The sequence below is a fragment of the Carassius auratus genome, chromosome 13 (genome assembly GCF_003368295.1).
Source record: "Carassius auratus strain Wakin chromosome 13, ASM336829v1, whole genome shotgun sequence".
NCBI lineage: Eukaryota > Metazoa > Chordata > Actinopteri > Cypriniformes > Cyprinidae > Carassius > Carassius auratus.
Genome location: NC_039255.1, coordinates 4677316 through 4697496, shown reverse-complemented (window position 1 = coordinate 4697496; position 20181 = coordinate 4677316). Strand labels below are relative to the sequence as shown.

Sequence of the window (20181 nt, the reverse complement as noted above, 5' to 3'; positions counted from 1 at the left end):
CAGGGTGTGTTTTTTGGAACCTGGAGTCGGTTAAGAGGGAAACTGAGCAAGAAAAAAGCCTTTGTGTCTTTCTGTGTGTGTGTGTGTGTGTGTGTGTGTGTGTGTGTGTGTGTGTGTGTGTGTGTGTGTGTGTGTGTGTGTGTGTGTATGATTGTAGTTGTGGGGGCCAAAATTCGAAACAGTACTAATGTGTCCACAAAATATCCTCAAACACAAACTGATGGAACTTTTAAAAAGTAGATGGGAAAAATAAAATCTAAAAATCATAAACAAACAAAAACAAACATGGTTGTGGGAGGTCTTTAGGCTACACTCTACAGGTATAGGTCTTTGTGCGTGTCAGAGGACAGAAAGTGATGGAGGGACCTGAATCGCAGCCAAAGCGCCAAATAAATCGGCACACATTGGCGTTCACTCCACCTTCTATAAGGAATACCGAAGAAATCCGCTCAGGAGCGCGGCTGGTAAACACGGGCCGCCGCTCAAAAGGGAAATGTCTAACAGATGATTGGCGCCGTGCCCGCCCGCTCTACTTCTGCTGCGCGCTCCCGGCCCAACTTAAACGCAGCTCCTCTGACCAAAACCAGACACGCATACAAACACACACACAAAGCACCGGGGAAGCATTGCTGCTGGGACGTGACGCGACTGATCCTGAGCAAAAAGCTGCTGCTGTTTATTCCGAGGAATGGGGCGACGCTGCTCGTGTCCACTGACGTTAACAAGCCCAGCTCAAAGCAAACGCAATAACATCGCACCGTCTGCCGGTGAGGTCACTGTGGCACAAAGCAAAGCGACCTGCGCGGACACGCAACGGAGATTCCGTCACATCACAGCGGCTTTGTTCGTGCGCTGATTGACTGCTTGGCTTTGGATGATATTTTCCCAGCAGAAAATTATCGATTATTGCAAGACAAAAAGGCTCTCGCTGATGGATCGTGGATAAGTAGTTACTGATGAACCCAGCGGGACTACAGCAGCGGAGCCCAGAGGAGAAAACGAGAGCGCGTCCACAACGACACATCTGATTAAATAAAACAGCACTCCTTTTGACTAATTCACCATTATAGATAAAGGTAAGTAAAAGTTCATATTATTTGGACATATTCGCACTGCTCAGAGTTACGCGCCACCCGCCTCCGGAGGCAAACCGACATGGCACAGTGCCAACACAAATGAACTACACTTGTGATCTCTCAAGTGTGTTAAGAGCGAACAACAGAAGTACACACAGAATCCCGTTTGTGTTATGTTAACTGGTACTAATGATCAAATATTACATATATTACATACATATTTTGTTTATATGAGGAATGCACTAGGCAAAGTGTATATATATATATATATATATATATATATATATATATATATATATATATATATATATATATATATATATTTTTTGCCATCACTAGTTTGCATTAAATGGTCCTATAATTTGAAATCAACATTTATATCAATAGCTCTATATGCATATATGTCTATGTATATATCTATATCTATATATATATCTATCTATATATATATATATATATATATATATATATATATATATATATATATATATATATATATATATATATATATATATAATCAGAGGGACTATATATTAAAAATATAATAAAAAAAAACACATGTATCATACATGTGAGCTACATCCATCCTGTATCATCAATCAAAGATCTTTATTCTTTCATGTTTATATTATAATTTGTAAAATGTACTATAATTACACAATGACAGTGAGGTCACACACACAAATGCACACACATGAGCGTACACACACAGACACACATCTGGTTTACTGTCCTGGTGGGGACTATCCATAGGCATAAATGGTTTTTGCACCGTACAAACTATGTACTCTATCGTCTTACGCCAACCCTACACCTAAACCTACCCCTCACAGAAAACTTTCTGCATTTTTACATTCTCAAAAAAATGCATGATTTATAAGTTTGTTTCCCCATGGGAACCTCAATTTAGGTCCCCACTGTGACACGAGTCCCCATGAATCAGTGTGTATCCAGGTTTAAGTCCCCACCGGGAAAGAAAAACATATACACACACACACACACACACAGCAATGTTCCTTTCACACATTAAAACACTCAAGCTCTGTATGTGTGTGTGTTGTAAGGGCAGGGAGCCAGAATTCTGTTACCACTTGATTCCCTTACAAGGAGATGAAATGTACAAGATGAAAGCACAATAACTTTATAGATGGACGCAGAGTGTTTGTTTTTGTCCTCATGAATGCGCAATTGCTGTTGCACAGGAAAATTGTGCATTGGTGTCTGCGTAGTGTAAGGCAAGGGACAGTTCTGTGTGTGTGAGGCTATTGTTGTTGTTGTGTAAGAGAGAGAAACTATTGTGCGTGGCTGAGATGGTATGTGTTTGCGAGTGGGATTATTTGCTTCATTCTCAGCAATGGGTTCACTGCGCTGGCTGTGGCATCTGTTCCTGATGCTGTGGGGCAGGAGTGTGTGTGTTCGTGTGCATGTGGGTATTCCCCCTGAGATCACTGTGCCAGTTTAAGAGTGTCTGGCATACTGCCAGACATTGATCCCTCGATCTACAGCAGGCAAAAAGGAAAACCCACGCAATCGTTTACCGCCTGTGGTTCTCATCAGTCCGTTCCAGTCATTTGTGTCTGGGCATGGTGAGGATTTACTTCAAGAGACTTCTGAGGAGTCTGCAGGCTGCTCTTAATCATCTAAAACTTCAAACTTTCAAACTGTGGTTTGGAAGCCACATGGCACATCCTGTGCAGATCATCTTGATGTCAAACCTTCAATCACATTCAGAACCGACTCACCAAAAGGCTGTAGATAAACATTAGATATTGTATGTTGCAAAAACTGTACCGTCATCAAATTTGGTACAAACACATAATCCACAATCTGAGAGCAAGTATATACATTTATATGAGCAGGTTTTTGTATAGTCAAGATACACTCTTCAACTCTCCGTCCTCTACAAATATATATTTATTTATTTGTATTTTTTTTAAAGAAATTAATCTATTTTTATTGGGCAGGACATAATAAATTGGACAAAAAGAACAAAGGTTTATGGACATTTATAATGTATATAACTAAGAAAATTAATGCCCACTGCTATGATTGGCTAACAGTTGCACATTAAAATAATAGATAGACGTACTCTGTAAACAAAGTGGGTAATTTGGGTTAAAAACATAAAAATACTAAGTATATATCAAACTATCTGGAACAGACTGTGCAATAGTGGTAAATACAAATTTACTCCCACTTTTGTGTTGCAATATTACTGTTGGATTCAATATAGTCAGACTCAGCACTGCATCATCTTTTACTTTCAGTCTGAAAAGCCTGTCAAAGTGCCAATTAAAAACGAATCAGTAGAAAAGTTAGGCAAACAAACATGCAGTGTTTCACATGAAAGAGAAATGGATTTGCACCACAAAAACACTCACATCCGATGTAGAGACGGTGTTAGGATCACAAGGAAGGAAGGTTTCTTCAAAACTTACACTGCACAGTATCTTCCAAACCAAGTCATTTTGATAGCTTGGTTTCAATAAAAGTTGTTTATGAACTAATAAAAGTCAAGTTAAAGTCAAAGTCAGTACAAAAGAGTTCTGAAACTTACAAAATGTTTTCATAGTACATTGACCTAAAAGATCAAGGGAAATTTGACTCTCAGTTCATGGCCCCTTTAAGTAGTGCAACAGTTTTTAACATTAAAATACAATTTAATAAACAATACAATAGAAAACATTTTAAATTGTAATAGTTTTCACAGTATTACAGTTTTCTGATCAAATAAATAAGCCTTGGTGAGCAAAAGAGATTAATACCATTAATATCCATTCATATTTTAACTTTTTTATAATTTAAAGAAGAAACCAATCCGATGTATAGTTGACATTTGAGGATAATACTATAGAACAGCACTAAACGTTTTTTCAGTTAGAGTGTTTTCAGGTTTAACTTTCATATAAAAGTTTTTCAGTTTATTTTCGTATAAAAATATGGCATGCAGTTGCATCAAACAATGGTATAAACATCATTCAATGTAAATTGAATATAATCATAATTAATAATTGCAATAACAATTTCAAGGGAATAATCAACAATTATGATTTTTGTCATAATCGTGCAGCCCTAATTTAAACAGTTTTTAATTCCCTTTTTTATTTTTACTTGAAAATATTTTTTATTTGGCTTTATAAAGCAAAAAAAAAGGAATTAATAGATAGCTAATTTAGTTTCTATACTAAGATGAGTTGGTTTTCACCCACAATACAGTTTTTATATGATTTTAATAATATTATTATGATAAATTAATCAAATGTTGTTGTTTTTTTATGTTTTGTGAGTTTATAAAAAGTGACGTGACATACAGCCAAGTATGGTAACCCATACTCAGAATTTGTGTTCTGCATTTAACCCATCCAAAGTGCACACACACAGCAGTGAACACACACAAACCGTGAACACACACCTGGAGCAGTGGGCAGCCATTTATAAGACAATATATAGACTTTCAGTAGACACTAATAAAAAGTGTTGCTGTCTAAACACAAATAAATCACAGCCATAACATAATAAATCAGAGACCACCGTGATGTAAATATCATACTCATTTAAATGATAGCAGGAATTATGTGATTACCCTGCCCCTTTTGAGTATACAGAGAGCATGTATTGCCCTTCCTCTGTCTCTAAAACACACACACACACACACACATACTGTACACACACACACACACACACACACACACACACACAGCTTCAAGCTCTGACTCTTAACAGCAGGGATGCATGGATAGCCAGAACATTCCTTCAGAACTGATGTGGCATTTGTGTCAGCACGATCATGTTACTGTGCTAACCTCACACACACATAAGCTCACACACACACACGAGGACTGCTGGCCGAAGTCAGTATAATTTTTCTCTTATTTTATCTGTCTAACACCGTTACAGTCTTTGCTTGCAGTATAGACATAGTGCAACTCTTTTTTTTCTCTCTCCCTCTGAGTTGGATTTAACCTAGACAAGCTGAGCAGCCACAGAGCTCTTGGCAGGCGGGAAAGGTGTTCCTGCTTCTCTTTTTTTCTCTCTTTCATTTTTTTCCCACATTCCCTCCTCTCTTTCCTCAGGCTTTGTATGTGTGTGTGAAACATGTTTAGATGGATGTTTTACCTCCTCAGCTGGGTGTTGCCTACATTTTCTGTCTGAGCATGAGAGAATGAAAGAGACTAACTAATGACCTAGATTACAGTCTGCAGGATGTGTTCAGATCCCCAATGCAACATTTCGATTCTTAAATAAACCTCCTCTGTCTCGCTGATAGATTCAGGTCATGGAAAGCTTTAACCCAAACTGTTGAATGGAAGTCCTGCACCCTGAGGAGGACACATGTGGTTTAAATGCTTCCAGCACACAGGCAAAAAGCAGTTTCTGTGCAGATGGATGATAGTTCCTGGCGAGGTGTGTAAGTGTGTGTGTAATCTTTTCACCTGATGGTAGATTGGGGCGTCACTTCAGCAGGGTGTGTTTCACACATTACTATGTGACTCTTTGTAGTCAGTGTGGGTTCTGCAATCATGAAATAAAGATGTATTTCATGTCATTCGAAATCATTTTTTCTTCTATGGCCCCAAAAAAAGCAAAATAAAAGCATCATAAACTGGTTCATGCAACTTGCATTATAAGACGTCTGAAGCGATACAAACTTTGTGTTAAGAAATGAAAATTTAAGTCATTATACCCTGGTCTCCCTCTGACGTGAAGTTCATATTAAATGTCACTTTTAGACATCATGTCAGCTTTGTAGTTGTTGACAGTCATCAAACATGATGCAATTAACTTGCCTAAAGGCTCAATATATAACTGAATGCAGACATAAATAAGATTTGAGACCTACAGTGGAAGCCAATATTTTTTTAGTGAACAACTTGCTTTGTTTGTTTACAAGACAAAAATATCATATGGCTTTAGAAGACTTGTAATATAGTGCATAAGTTGCATGGACCACTTTTATGATACTTTTATGCTGCTTCTTTGTCATACCATTCAATATTCAGAATTGTCAACTTTTCTGTTCCACAGAAGAAAAAGAAAGTCATGTGAGTGTGTAAATTAAAAATAAATAAATACATTTAGCTTGAACTATTTTTTTATGTTTATTAAACTCATTAGAAAGTCATAAATACCCATGAAATATTGTTGTCTCTCTGTTTTACCTCCATATTTTGTCATAATTTACATCATTGAACGTGTGTTTATATCAGTTACTCATGTTTCTCATAAATCACGGGTCTATTTCTGGGTCACGCCGTGTGCGCAGACTGTGGCGTTTCTGATGACTCTCTAGCTCTGTGCATGTGCCAAGAACAAGTTTGTGGTCGACATTCACTGGAGTTTTAGAATGATCTGTCAACCTGGTTTTCCAAAGAGCAGAGCATGATATGAGCTGATGCCTAAAGCTCTTTTCAAAACCTGACTAATTGTGCAATGCTTTGTTTTCTTTCTGTCTGCTCTGACTCTCTCTCTAGCTTAACTTCTAGCGACGAAGCATTTTGAAAACTGTTTAAATCATTTCAAAGGATTAAATTTCAAGGTAGAATAACCACTCAATAAGACTATTGTTCCTAATAAACTATACATGAGAAGTGCATGTTCCAAGAAGTTAGCAAATCTGGCAAAACCTGCCTTTGAGGGCATAAGAAGAGCTTCTTATATATATATATACACACACACACAGTACAGGAAGTCCCCATTAAGCAAATGAGTGAATGAGCTTTACAGTTTTAACAGCTTTTATGACCCAGTAAAGAGCTTCATGAGCTTTGGATGTTTTGGTTTTAGTAAGTTAAGCCAAAGACTACATTACCTCAATGGAAACCTGTAATTGTGGTTTTTGCATAGGAAAAACCACGATTGCAAAAACTGAAAGTTTATCCCTTACACGATTCCTTAGTTTAGATCACTCATTTTTTCTTTCTTTCATTCTCTGTCTGGTTTTAGCATCAACTGCTTTCTATTATTTGTAGTTTTAGCATTACTGCGCTTCACAGTTCTAATATACACTCCCTTCTGTACCCTGTGATATTTGTGTATGTGTGTGTGTGTGACTGATGAGCTGCAAATCCAACGCATCCAGCACCTTTTTTATGTTTTCTTCACATGAAAATGAAAGTGAAAGAGGTGGAGAGAGAGAGAGAGAGTGCATAAAAGCACAAAACTAGCAAAGAGACAAAGACAGACAGTGTGTGTGTGTGTGTGTGTGAGAGAGAGAGAGAGAGAGAGCTCTGCTTCTATGTCAGCTCTCTGTCTTCTAAAGCATAAATTCAAAGCAGAATTGTGGGCGGAATGAGAAACAGGTAACAGTACAAGGGAGAGGAGGATCTGCTCTGATTAAACACGTCTCGCTCACATGAGCTCAGTGTGATCCAAACCCTGCAGAAACCGACCAAAAACAGGACAGGTTATTACAGCCGAATTAAGTTTACTGCAAGGGGAACCATTTTTGCATTTGTGTATATATATGTCAGTGCTTTTGTCTGCCACAACAGTGTAATGAATTATTCTCATTCTGGGCATTTTCTCAGTTAACACTTAAATATATGATTAATTTGAATAATTAATTAATATATCATTTGAATTCTATATTTTAATCAGTTGACAGCCCTAATATTACAAATAAACTTTATTTGTTGTCATATGACAATTGTGTCACCAGATACAATTCTCACGTGACAACAAAGTTTATCAGAAAACTAGCAGTTCAATAAGTGCCAACTGAAACCACTACATGAGAGTAATGGTGTGTGTGAAAGAAACTGTCAGTGAAGATTAATGACCTTTGTAGAGGCAGTCATCCAGAACTTATCCTCTCTCTCCCCTGTCACTGCGTGTGGTAGAACAGAGAACAAAATGATTAAAGACCGATCACACAAACAGATACCTTCCCTTCAGCAACTTCTATTGAATTTTTTTCTCACTCTATCTCATTATCTGAGTGTTTCCGAGTGTGTGTTTTTGCTCTATTAGCTTTTTTAAAGAGTCTTGATGTGTTTTTCAAATGCCTTGTTAGTGTAATCTTCAAAGATAGAGGAAATAAATCTACAACCAAAGTGTATAATGGAGTAGCACAGTGTTGTTAAGAGATTGCTTTCTTTAAAAGGGTCTTAATGAGGACTCAACTTTTCCTTGCTCTTTTGAGATAAAAGAGTTCATTGTAATATGAGAACATACTGCAACTTTCAGAATGCAAAACTTGCTCCCCAGTGAGAAAATAACATGTGTTGATAACTAGAATGCAAGACTCTCAATGAAAGCCACAAATAATATAGTGGCTGTTTATTTTTAAGACTGTGATCATTTCAATTACATCTTAACAGTATTAGCTGCAAATTTCAGCACAGATTGTTTTGTAAACCTGTCACAAATGTAACACAAGCTTCACAAAGAGACTGTTATTAAAGGATTTAAATTATGAGTTGATTGCAAAAACTTTACTGACATCAAACTTTTCTTGAAGTGTGACTCGTGTTTAAATCAATAGCAAAAACATTTTAAGATATGACCTATCTATGAACACACAAACTGAATAGTGGTACAGTACATATACTGTATTCAGACAGTCTTAAATGAAAACCTGTGTTTTAAGGGATATTTCATAAAAAAAATCTACATTCTTTCATCTTTTACTCATCTATATGTGGTTCCAAACCTGTATGATTTTTATGCAACGCATGTCATTTGTAGCCTATGCTGTATGTATTATAAATACAGTATGTAGAACAGATTTGAATATATATAAATATTTCAACTCTTTTTGTGAATACAAAGTTAATGGGGTACAAAGCAACACTGGACCCCGCTGACACTGACAGGGGATAAAACCCATCTTCTGTATTCCATGGAAGACGAGAAGTCATAGTGTTGGAATGACATGATGTGCTTTTTAATGATGTGATTTTTTTTAAATAACTATCTTTGTGTGTTTGTAGTTCAGGACTGAGGCGAAACTATGGCTTTGGTCCTATCAATGAACCCATTTTGTGAGCCTGAGGCAGAAGCCCCGCCATCCATCTACCATCCGATCTGGGAATCTGAACATTGCAGTAAAAGCTGTATCTCCACCCCCTCACCACCAGGGGGTGACACCCATGGGCTCATAGAAGGTCTGAAACTAATCTCCTCTCTGAAAAACAGACTACTATGAACACGAACAATGCTGATGCTGAGTGCTGATGATGTTCTGTTCCAAAGTAGATGTTATAAAATCTGTTATCTAATTTGGGAACTAAAATAGGCCAGGAATTCCCATCATACTGGTCTTTAATCTATAAGACTTAGACAATTAATGAACCTTCCCATTATCTCCAGCGCCCCATCACAGACGAGCTCCTGATCATGTGATGGATCGTGTGGCCATGTCACGGATCTCTTATTTCAAGAGGAAGTTCGTGGAGGATGAAGAACCTGTACTGAGCTTCAGGAGTTACTGCCACACTGTAAGTCTTCTAGGCCTACATAAATCTACACAACATTTTATATTATTTATAGTACAACACTTTTACTCCAGGTTTCACAGTCAAGGCTTAAGCCTAGTCCCAGACTAAGATGTAAGTCCAAACTTGCACTGATTCACGTCTCCAATAAGCACCACTTGTTTTTTTATCTTCTAAAAGTTTTTAGTTCCCTAGTTTAATGTTTATCAATTAATGACAGTACATACCTCTTCAAACAAAACAAATAATTTGATCCTCACAACACATGAATCATACATATTAACTTGATAGCTGACCTTACCTCACTTATGAATTCTCAACTTGTCTTCCGGGCCAACAGGTGTCACCAGTCCTGGAGGAGCGCACTCACATTCTCCGTCTCTCTCTTTCAAAACTGCGTTTCATGGATGACCCAGAGTCCTTCTTACGGCGCTCCGTGCTCATCAACAACCTTCTCCGTCGCCTCAGAAATGAAATCCTCCTTCAGAGTGACTGGTGCTTCCCATCGGGTCCCACAGCAACACCTTGTCCCCTCCAATCCCCTGCCACAAATAACCCTCTTCCCCCTCCAGTCCTGCAGCCCTGCATTACGCCACCTGGGCCGTACCGCAAACGCCTGCGTCTGCTGAGGAGGGAAGGCCCAGAGTGCATCCCAGCCTGCTGCTGTTTATACGCAGCCGGCCGTTACCTTCAGCTTCCTCTGTCTGTGTACGAACGGGATGTATACACCAACTCTCACCCTACTTCTTCATCACCATCTTCAGTTAGATTTCCACAGCTGCTGGAGGAGGAGGACGAGGAGGAAGACAGTGATGAAGAAGAGGACTCTGTGTGTCCTATGTTGGCTCTCTGTCAAGCTGAAACCAGAGAGCAGAACAGGACGTGGGATGGTCTACGTCCACAGAGCCACAGGGAAAACGAGACCCAGGAGAGAGAGAGAGAGAAAGGGAAGGAGAGGGTTAGAGGAGGAGAGGTTTCACAGCGATGGATTACAGACGCTATAAGTACTGGACACCATGGGCCTCTCACCAGGGCTCACGTGAGGGGAAAATAACAACTGAACACTTGCTGTGGAAACAAAGGAAGAAACTGGTTTCCAGCGGCCAAATAGATGTTACGTATAGGAACCAGAATATCAATGGTCAATGAATTTTTAGGTACTTTTTGTACTTCTGGATTCCGCAACATCCCAGATCAAAAGGGACAGTGAATTCACATATTGCTTGTCTCTTGCGAAAAATACCATACTGTGCCTTAAATGTTCCTGTTTAATCTGTTTGATGTGTTTATAGATATTTGTGACTGAACCAGTTTAATCCGCAAAGTATGGAAGCTCGTTTCAATAAACTCACAGTTCTGAGAAGAAAAGACAAGAGTTGCAAAATATAAACTCACAGTTGTTATAGGGAAAAAAAAAACTGAATAAAAAAAAGTAACATTTATCTTATTTTATTACATATCGGAAATTGCTGAATTTTCAATAATTTGAGGTTTATATCTTGCAATTCTGCAATTTTATCTATTCCATGGCAGAAATAGCCTTCCATAGTGAAGGGCACCATGTGAAGTAAAAAAGATTCACACTCATTTGGAATTTGTAAAGAAAAAAAAATGCTAATAATAATAAAATGTTCGAAATTTCATAGGCACTTGAGAAATGCATGTCATAGGTTGCTTTCCATGACGATCATGTTTACAGGCAGTGGATTTTAGCCAGAATGCATGAGGCCCTGAAGGTGGCCATAATGTTTAATAAAATACTATTTCATTTAGCACCCTTAACATTTCATACATTTGCATATTCATGAGATAAAACAACCTAATTGATGTTTGCTGACAGAGATCACAGATACAGTTAACTTATTATCCCTATTAATTAGTTTTTTTGAGGTCCACTGATTCAAGTGATTATTGGTGCGAATGAGAGAATCTTCAGTCACTATGAAAGTTTTTATTTCATGCACTTTCTTTGTTTATGTGTTTTCTCTACATTTATTTTTTTATTTCAATAAACACAAAATGCGAGACCCTAAGACATGAGCACACTGGTAGGAAATCAAATTGAATCTTAAAGAGCAGGTCATATGGGTTTTCGAAAAAATATATTTTTTGCAGTTTGTAACCTAGCTATCCTTCAATGTAAACAGTCTGCAAAGATGCTGAAAACTGCTGTGAAGAGAGAACTGAAGATGAACACAGAGCCGAGCCAGATAACGAACAAAAGATTGACTCGTTCTCGAGTCAAGAACCGTTTCTGTCAGACGCGTCCGATTGGAGAACCGAGGAGCTGATGATAACTGCGCATTAGCAGACTTACACACAGCGCGTCTGAACCAAACTGGTTCTTTTGGTGATTCATTCTGAACTGATTCTGTGCTAATGTTATGAGCGCAGGTAAACCGAAGGATTGAATCAAGGGCAATCATCGCCAATGACGTCATTACGTCGAGCGCAAAAGAACCGTTGAACCGTTTTCTTCAACCGGTTTATTGAATCGAACTGTCCGAAAGAAGTACCGGTGATCCGAAAACCAATGCACCCGGTTCTTGACTCGTGAACGAGTCAGTCTGTTGTTCGTTATCTGGCTTGGCTCAGTGTTTATCTTCAGTTCTCTCTTCACAGCAGTTCAGTCAGTGTACTGTTTGAGTAAATGAATTACTCCGGGATATTGGCTTATTTTAACTCGGAGTGTCAGCCACATTAAAAAAGTTAACAGCTTCATTTGAGTCATTTGTGGATTAATGCGTATTGGAGACACAAAACATTTCAAACGATTCAATTCGATTTGGTGAACTGGTTCAAAAAGATCCGGTTACATCGAGTGATTCGTTCGCATGACCCTCTGATGTCACATGGACTACTTTGATGATGTTTTTATTACCTTTCTGGACATGGACAGTACACCGTACACACAGTTTCAATGGAGGGACTGAGAGCTCTCGGACTAAATCTAAAATATCTTAAACTGTGTTCCGAAGATGAACGGAGGTCTCACGGGTTTGGAACGACATGAGGGTGAGTTAATAATGACATAATTTTGATTATTTGGGTGAACTAACCCTTTAAGCTCAGAACTGCTTCGAGAATCATTTCGAAATAACTGAAAAAAATTATTCTTATATTAAATGTATATTCAGAGAAATGTACAAAGTTTTCTGACCTTAGATGCATTTAAACATGTTGTAGGGGACTCCAACACAATATTAGGACACTTTAAAATACCATATGACCTGCTCTTTAAACATTTTTTCAGGTTTGAATGTGTGTGTTTTTTGTGAGATGTGTTAAGAATAAAGGAATGATCCCAAGCTTACAATGTTCCCTTTATCTCCTTGTGATGTGATTATATCTGGCATGCAGCTCATTTCTTTGGACTCTCTCTCTCTCTCTCTCTCACTAACTCGCTCACACACAAACACACATATTTTCTCACTCATTCACTTTCTTATTACTCTTGCTGTCACCTTTTCGCATCCTTCCTCTCTTACCGATTATCACTAAGGAAGCAATGTTTACTGGAAGAGCAGCCTGGGATCCCCTGAGGCAAAAAAAATGGTTCATGGCAAACACACACCCCACAATCAATCATGCACACATACACTCAGTGGTTATTATGAAAACTCACATAAACGTCGTCACACACCCTGGTATGAGATGTTCCTAGATTGAGCACAGAGTGCTTCCATTGAAGTAGACATGATGCGATGATGTGATTCACTGAGTCCACCTCTGGATGTTGTTGGAAAATCTAGTTTTCATATGGGCTTTTCACCTTTGAAATTCACCAGATGTGATTTTAAACATTGTAAGTTATTTTGGTCCATCTTTCACACCCCAGGTTCGTCGTCATGTTTTGACATTATACAATTTGTCATTGTCTTTGTTTGCAAATTTATCAGGTTAATAACACTGCTTGTGGAAGTACAGTAGCATGTGAACTGTTTCAATACCCGCTCATCCGTCCATCCGTGGAAATGTCCCGCAGTGTGAAACCGTCTTGAATCTTCTGAAATGTAGTCCAAAAATGCAGTCTTATCTTCAACACTTAAGTTTGTAGTCACTATTAGACAAAGGGTTTTGCGAAAACCTCACGTGAAAGATTATTTAAAACAAGGGTAGCTCTGGCTCAGAGTAAGCGGCCTGGCAAAAGGTGGCGTGCCGAAAGGTGAATGCTACAAGGCCCAGCGTTCTGTCGATTTGTCCTACCCTGTCAGATTTTGCTACCTCCCATTAAAACAATGGGTAGTACAATTCGACAGTTCGACTGAATAGTTCGCCAAATCTGCAATGAAATGCCATTATTACAGCATTTTCTGGTTAGATGCTAACTGCATTTCGTTGCCTTGTACCTTACCTGTGGAATGACAATAAAGTTGAATCTAATCTATTCTAATTAACTGCAGTTGCTATTTATTTTGTGTGAGAGTGCTTAGCACCCTCTTGTGCCCCTATTCCTAACCCTAACCAATTAGAATTACCTCTGTGTCTACGCATCACCATACACCATGTTGGAGAATATCCGCTGAGCACAAGCATCTTCTCTGTCAGCCATGCTGCACAGATGCGCTGTTTTCGTTCAAATCAAAGCATAAACACATGTAGACAATGTATCCTTGTGTCGCGGCAGACACAGAAGAGTTGCTTGCATTGAGTAGATATTCTCCAAAATGGCGCTAGGAGATGCGGAAAGATACAGAGGAGACGAATTGTTGAATAAAGTTTTTATTATAGTTTTTTTTTTTTTTTTTTTGTGCACAAAAGTGTTCTTCACCGCTTTGGACTATGGACTATTCTGATCTTTCATACATTTCTGGACCTTGACAGTGTGATTTACTGGGCAGTTAATGGGACAGTCACAAGCCTCCCAATTTTCATCCAAAATATCTTAAATTGTGTTCTGAAGATGAACAAAGCTTTTACGGGTTTGGAACGACATGGGGGTAAATGATTAATGACAAAAAATTCATTTTGTGGTGGAGTATCCCTTTAAAAGGAATTTGATACTGTTCTTACTTTATTTCTCATTACTCATTTTTTTGTCTTTCTCAGTCTCTCCTGAACCCTCCCTGGCTAACATATTGTTGTAGTTCAATCTCGCACACTTCCCCCCACCAATCTCCTGTTTTCATATCTGTGTAATGACAGGCCTGGCTGCGCTTTTGAATTATTTGAGATAAGTGTTCCCGGTCTGACTAATGATACAGGATTCAGGAGCTATCAGACAGAGAGAGAAATTTTCATTAGGAAGAACATTTTTTTGCAGGATTTATGCACAGTTAAACAAACAAGATGTAAACAACAAAAAAGCTTCATATACTCTGAATGCACTTAAATGCCACATGAGTCTAATTTCAAAAATGACAGCCGGCCTCAGCGTTCAACTCACATTCCCTGGGGCACCATGGCAGTCTGAGAGAGAGGAACTGTGTGTGGGTGTGTTGTGATGCACAGTATGACAAGCATCATGTCATTGTCAACACTAATAGAGGAGTAGAGGAGCATGATGCCTCTACTCTCTCTGTCTCTTTTTGTTCTTCCAGATGTAGAATCTGTCTAATGCTGCTGGCTCAAACTGTCATCCATCAACAAATATCTTTGGCAGCTCGGTGTTGCCATGGCAACTGCCCCTTGGCAGGCAGAGGTTTTAGATCAAAAGGCGTTCAATGCCAGCTTTTCACCTTAGTCGACTTTTTCCTTTCTTTTCTTTTCTTTTCTTTTCTTGTTTTGTCTGGTCGTTTCAACCCTCATCTGCTCTTTCTCCTTCTCCTGTCTTTTTTCCTTTCTTACATCATCCCATGTTATCTATCCTTACTAATTAGATTTCATGAGAAAATATAACTACTTTACAAGCTGGCGAATGTGATTTATAAAAAAATATAAGATCTTTAGAAAAACGCGTAACCTCAACCTAAACCTAAACCTAACCATCAAAGAAATTCATAGTAAACATCCACGATTTGCCAAAACATAAAGTAGGCTAGCTGATAAACCAGCAATGGTGTCGGAGTGGAATAAAGTGTTATTTGATTTTCTTTCACTGGAATAAATTTCCTACTGGTCAAAAGTAAAAAAAAAAAAAAAAAAAAAAAAAAAAAAAAAAAGGTTTTGTCAGACATTGACCCCTTTTTAGATAGGTCCCATGATTTCATTATACCTGTTTGCAAATTGCAAAACCTTGGCATGTCAAAATGTACCTAAATTACACATTTAGGTTTTTGTTGTAATCTGTATTTAAAAACATAAAAGCTAAAATAACTGTCAGTGGAGTTTAAGCAGATCATACAAAAATAAAAAAATGAGGTCATTTGTATTAGGAATTGGCCACCAATTTCCAAAACATAAAAAAAGGTATGAATGGACATGAGAGTGTGTTGGAAGTCATTTGTCTGAAATCTAATGTGTAAACACTGTATTCACATGGCACAATAACAGCCAATCAGAACATATGTATAATTCTATGGAGCAGGATTTTAGACCAATTAAATTTTACTTTGGGTGGGGCAACCAAGTGCAATGACACAAAAAAGTCATAAAACCATCAATACTAGTGTAGTGTGCATGATTCAGTGATTCTTTCTGCCTTTTAGAAATTTGATTTTACACTGCCAATATATTAAACATTGGCCACGGCCACAGATAGATGAGTTCCAACACAATACATGCTGTGTAACAGTTCTGCTGAGTAATACAGAACTGAATTATCAAAATATTCTGTCCTATTCCACTAGTTCTCTAAAGGAACATTAAATTAATTTCAAAGTCTTTCAATGCTAAAGATCTCTGCACTGGCATGTGTTTTATGTACTGTAAATTATATGTGTCTAAACGCTAAATGTGTTTCCACGTTTATAAATTATTTGCCCCAAAATGAATGTTTATTTGTATTGTTTGATAGATACATCATTTTAAACATTAAATAAAGTATAATACAGCTGTATTGACATGCCACAAGGATATGTACTGAGTCCCATCCTTTATTCCCTCTTAACACATGGTTACGTTCCTTCATTTTCCATTAACATTATTGTTAAATTTGCGGATGACACCACAGTAATTGGACTGATTCCTAACAATGACGAATCAGCCTACAGAGCGGACATATAAAACTTGGTGCTCTAAAAACAATCTGACCCTTAATACAGAAAAGACTAAGGAGGTAATACATCTCATGAGTACATTACTGGGTCCACAAATATCACGGCATTAATAAAGAAAGCTCAGCAAAGACTATTTTCCTTGAGGACATCAAGGAAATCTTTTTAACCTCAACAGAAGCTGATCACTTTTTATTGGTGTACTATAGAAAGCATTCTAATATATTGCATTTCTGTATGGTTTTCTAACTGTAGAGTTAATGATAAAAAAGCACTCGAGTGGGTAGTCTTGCGAGCACAGAGGATAATCGGAGATGAACTACAGTACCAGCATTAGAAAATATCTATAGGTCATGCTGTCTAGCAAAGGCTATCATCTGTAAAGACTCTACACATCCATGCCACCACATCTTTAAACATTTTGACAATTTATGCTTGCTTGTACCTCACGTTTGAGGAACAGTTTTATTCCCAGAGCCATTAATGCTCTGAATCAAGCTAACAATTTTTTTTTTTTTTTTTTGAGTTGTAATAGTAATTTAATAAGTTTTGTGGGGCATTGATTGGTTTATTTATAGTAATGCTTAATAAGTGTGTTGTGACTTATTATATATTAGATTGTTGCTTTTATCTTTTTATTTTTTAATTTTTTAACTGCATTTAGTGTGCAGTTTGCATGTTAAATTTTGTTGGTGGGTAAAATTTAAGTTGTAGGCTTACAATAACAATAAAGAAATTCAGTTCAATTCTATATCTGTATATGCTTATTCTAGTCTTGTTCTGTTTCTTCTGTTTCTCTCCGCCTATAATGACACGTTTCCCAGAAAGTGAAACTGATGTTAAACTGAAAGTGAAACTTACAGTGAATCCTGAGCTACTAGAAGACAACATTTGACAAAGACCAAACGTTTTTCAAAGTTCTATCTTTTATATGACCACAGAACAAAGATCTACAGTAGGTAAGTCTGTCCAACTGTCTTTTTCCATATGTTTTATGTACACAAAATACAGTCAAAATGGATCGTCCATTTAGTATTTCAAAGTGTTGTATTTCTCTAAGAGTTTAAGTCTGATAATATTGAAGAAATTAACATTAGGTGTCATATATGTCAAAGTAAATGGGTCTTAAAGAGTCTTAAAGAAGTCTTTATACTTCTTTCCAAAAGGAACTAGCACACCAAAAGATATATTTATGTGTGTATTCCCATACACGTACCTCATTAAAACAAACTTTTTTCGAATTACTTCATACTCTGATAAACAGAGATTTAGGTAAAGCATTCTGTTTTATAATACCTCAGGGTTATAAAAGTCCCATGCACTTCTGATCACCCTGTTTATTTTGAGAGAATGACTGCACATTATTCTGAGTAAATGACTGCTGTATCTGATGACAGTGTGGATTACTCCTGTGAAATTTTGGCCTGCTAGAGAAACCTCACCTCGCTCTCAATGAACACTTCATTGTAAGTACATTAATAACGATCTGCAGGAAAACTTTCATTAAATGTATATAAAATGTACATATAATTTTTATTTTGTTTCCAAGCTGTTACCCAGATTTTCTACCTAACATGGAAAACATACTGTCTGTAAAGCGTGAACTGAAAGAAAATAACATTACAGACAGCACCCTTCTCTCAAACTTGGACTTTGCTGAGAGATTCTTTAGAGATCATCCTCTAAAACAGTCCTCAAAATTGGTGGTTAAAGGAGATTACTTTTGTGTACAAATTGGTGAGGATGCCACATATGTTTTTACCGTAACATCAGAAGACAACCAAACTCATGTCAATGTCTTTACCCTTTCACGTAATAATAAAATATTTTCGATTGAGGCCAATGCATTTTACCACCACACCTGCCAGGATGAGATTAAATCCTGTTTTACACAAGCTCAAGAAGCTGTTACTAAAGAGGATCTGACAAGTCTACACATCAAATGCAACAGGTTCTCAGTCACTTATGCCACTCGCTATAAAGGTTCATGCACAACTGTGGAAACTAAATGTCGGTTAAAGCTAGAGAACATCACTGCTGAGGGTTTACTCTACAAAAAGGTTTGGTTGCAGAAAGAAAAGCCCACATGTCATGGTTTGATAGCATGTCTAGACCATCTCATTACACAATACCTTACCGCACCTGATGCTCCAAAGAGCAACTGTAGTTTCATCATACATGCAGACAAAGAAGTAATGAGAATCACTACAGGTGAACAAGATGAAAGAGAGTATGTTTTGCTACACAATGGTAAAGGATTTTCAATGTATCCTCCATCATGGCAATAAACAGTGGTTTGCACATGGGTGTGGCGGGGGGATGGGGGGGGTTAATCACCAACTTTCAAATATTGTACCATACAATGCCACTACAGTATATTACAGTACAGTATATTCAATATGTATTTTTATTATTATTTTGTGGCAAGCAAAAAGATTTACATCTGCATTATATTTTAACTGTGTACACAGGCAAAAAATTATTGTAATAGATTCTGTTATTCTGTACACAGTTCATTCATCACTATCAAAGTATCGTGAAATAGTCTATGTAAATAAACAGCTTGAATCTTTGTTATTTGTGAAGTTTAGTTCTTTGTTTCACATGTGTTTTGCCTTCAATGTTAAAGATCAGTGTATGATTAGATATCACTGTATAAATCGATGTACAAAAACATTTTTTTTTTTTTTTTAATAAAAAAAAAAAAAATTCATCCGAAGGACCTTTTCAGGATCTTGTCTCACAAATTCTACTCCACTGTATTCCAAATTCCACTGTAATAGCCGTGTGTGTGTGTGTGTGTGTGTTTTTTTCCTGGAAAATGATACTTACGCATCCAGCAAGAGCTTTAATTGTGAAACCTAAACTTACAGTGAAATTGTCGGGTTAATCCTTTAAGAGCCTGAGAAATAGAACAATCCGCTAGAACACTTAATTTGCTGTAAATCACTTTAAAACAGGTTTTAGTTTCCTCTAAACAGAGTTCCAGCTTTCATTTGACCACTGGACAAAGAGGGAAGTCAGTTCTGCTGTCTTTTTCAGAATAGTAGTAGTATTTTAAAGTAATTTAAGACATCTGTTAGATATTCTCCAAGTTTCATATAATACATAACAGTCAAACTAGAACCAACCACACAAAACAACTGATTATTCAAAACAAAATTATATTAAAGCTATAAAAAGGTTGATAGGCCTACTTACAAAATGAAAATTATGCTCTACAAATGGACCTCTGTATTTTTTGTTTGCACACCCTACACATTAGATCTAATCTAGTATATAATCTTAGAAGGTGCTAACTGAAAGACAGAAAGTATTCAGACCCCCTTAATTTTTTTACTCTTTGCTAATGCAACCATTTGCTAAAATAATTTAGGTCCATATTTTTTCCACAAATGTACACTCAACACCCCATATTGACAAAAACACAGAATTTAAATTTTTGCACATTTATAAAAAAGAAAAAAAAGAAAAACTGAAATAAAATCACATGGTCCTAAGTATTCAGACCCTTTGCTCAGTATTTTGTAGAAGTACCCTTTTGATCTAATACAGCCATGAGTTTTTTTGGGAAAG

The 20181-nt window shown here is 37.2% G+C and overlaps 1 protein-coding gene and 1 long non-coding RNA gene across 3 annotated transcripts; both read left to right on the top strand.

Moving 5' to 3' along the window:
- The first annotated feature begins 270 nt into the window (after positions 1 to 270).
- On the top strand, positions 271 to 11717 carry LOC113112402 (SERTA domain-containing protein 4-like). 2 transcript variants are annotated; one of them, XM_026277950.1, is made up of 4 exons: positions 271 to 1076; positions 9013 to 9181; positions 9387 to 9514; positions 9852 to 11717. In XM_026277950.1, exons 2-4 carry the CDS (start codon positions 9028 to 9030, stop codon positions 10563 to 10565), a joined length of 996 nt encoding a protein of 331 aa, XP_026133735.1. In that variant the 5' UTR covers positions 271 to 1076; positions 9013 to 9027; the 3' UTR covers positions 10566 to 11717. The 2 variants fall into 2 exon arrangements, with proteins under 2 accessions (XP_026133735.1, XP_026133734.1); XM_026277949.1 differs by having other exon boundaries at positions 273 to 1076; positions 9008 to 9181.
- Positions 11718 to 17430: 5713 nt separating this feature from the next.
- Positions 17431 to 19178, top strand: LOC113112401 (uncharacterized). Its single transcript, XR_003293430.1, has 3 exons — positions 17431 to 17564; positions 18003 to 18071; positions 18155 to 19178. It is a non-coding gene; the product is annotated as an uncharacterized LOC113112401 (long non-coding RNA).
- The last annotated feature ends 1003 nt before the right edge of the window (positions 19179 to 20181 follow it).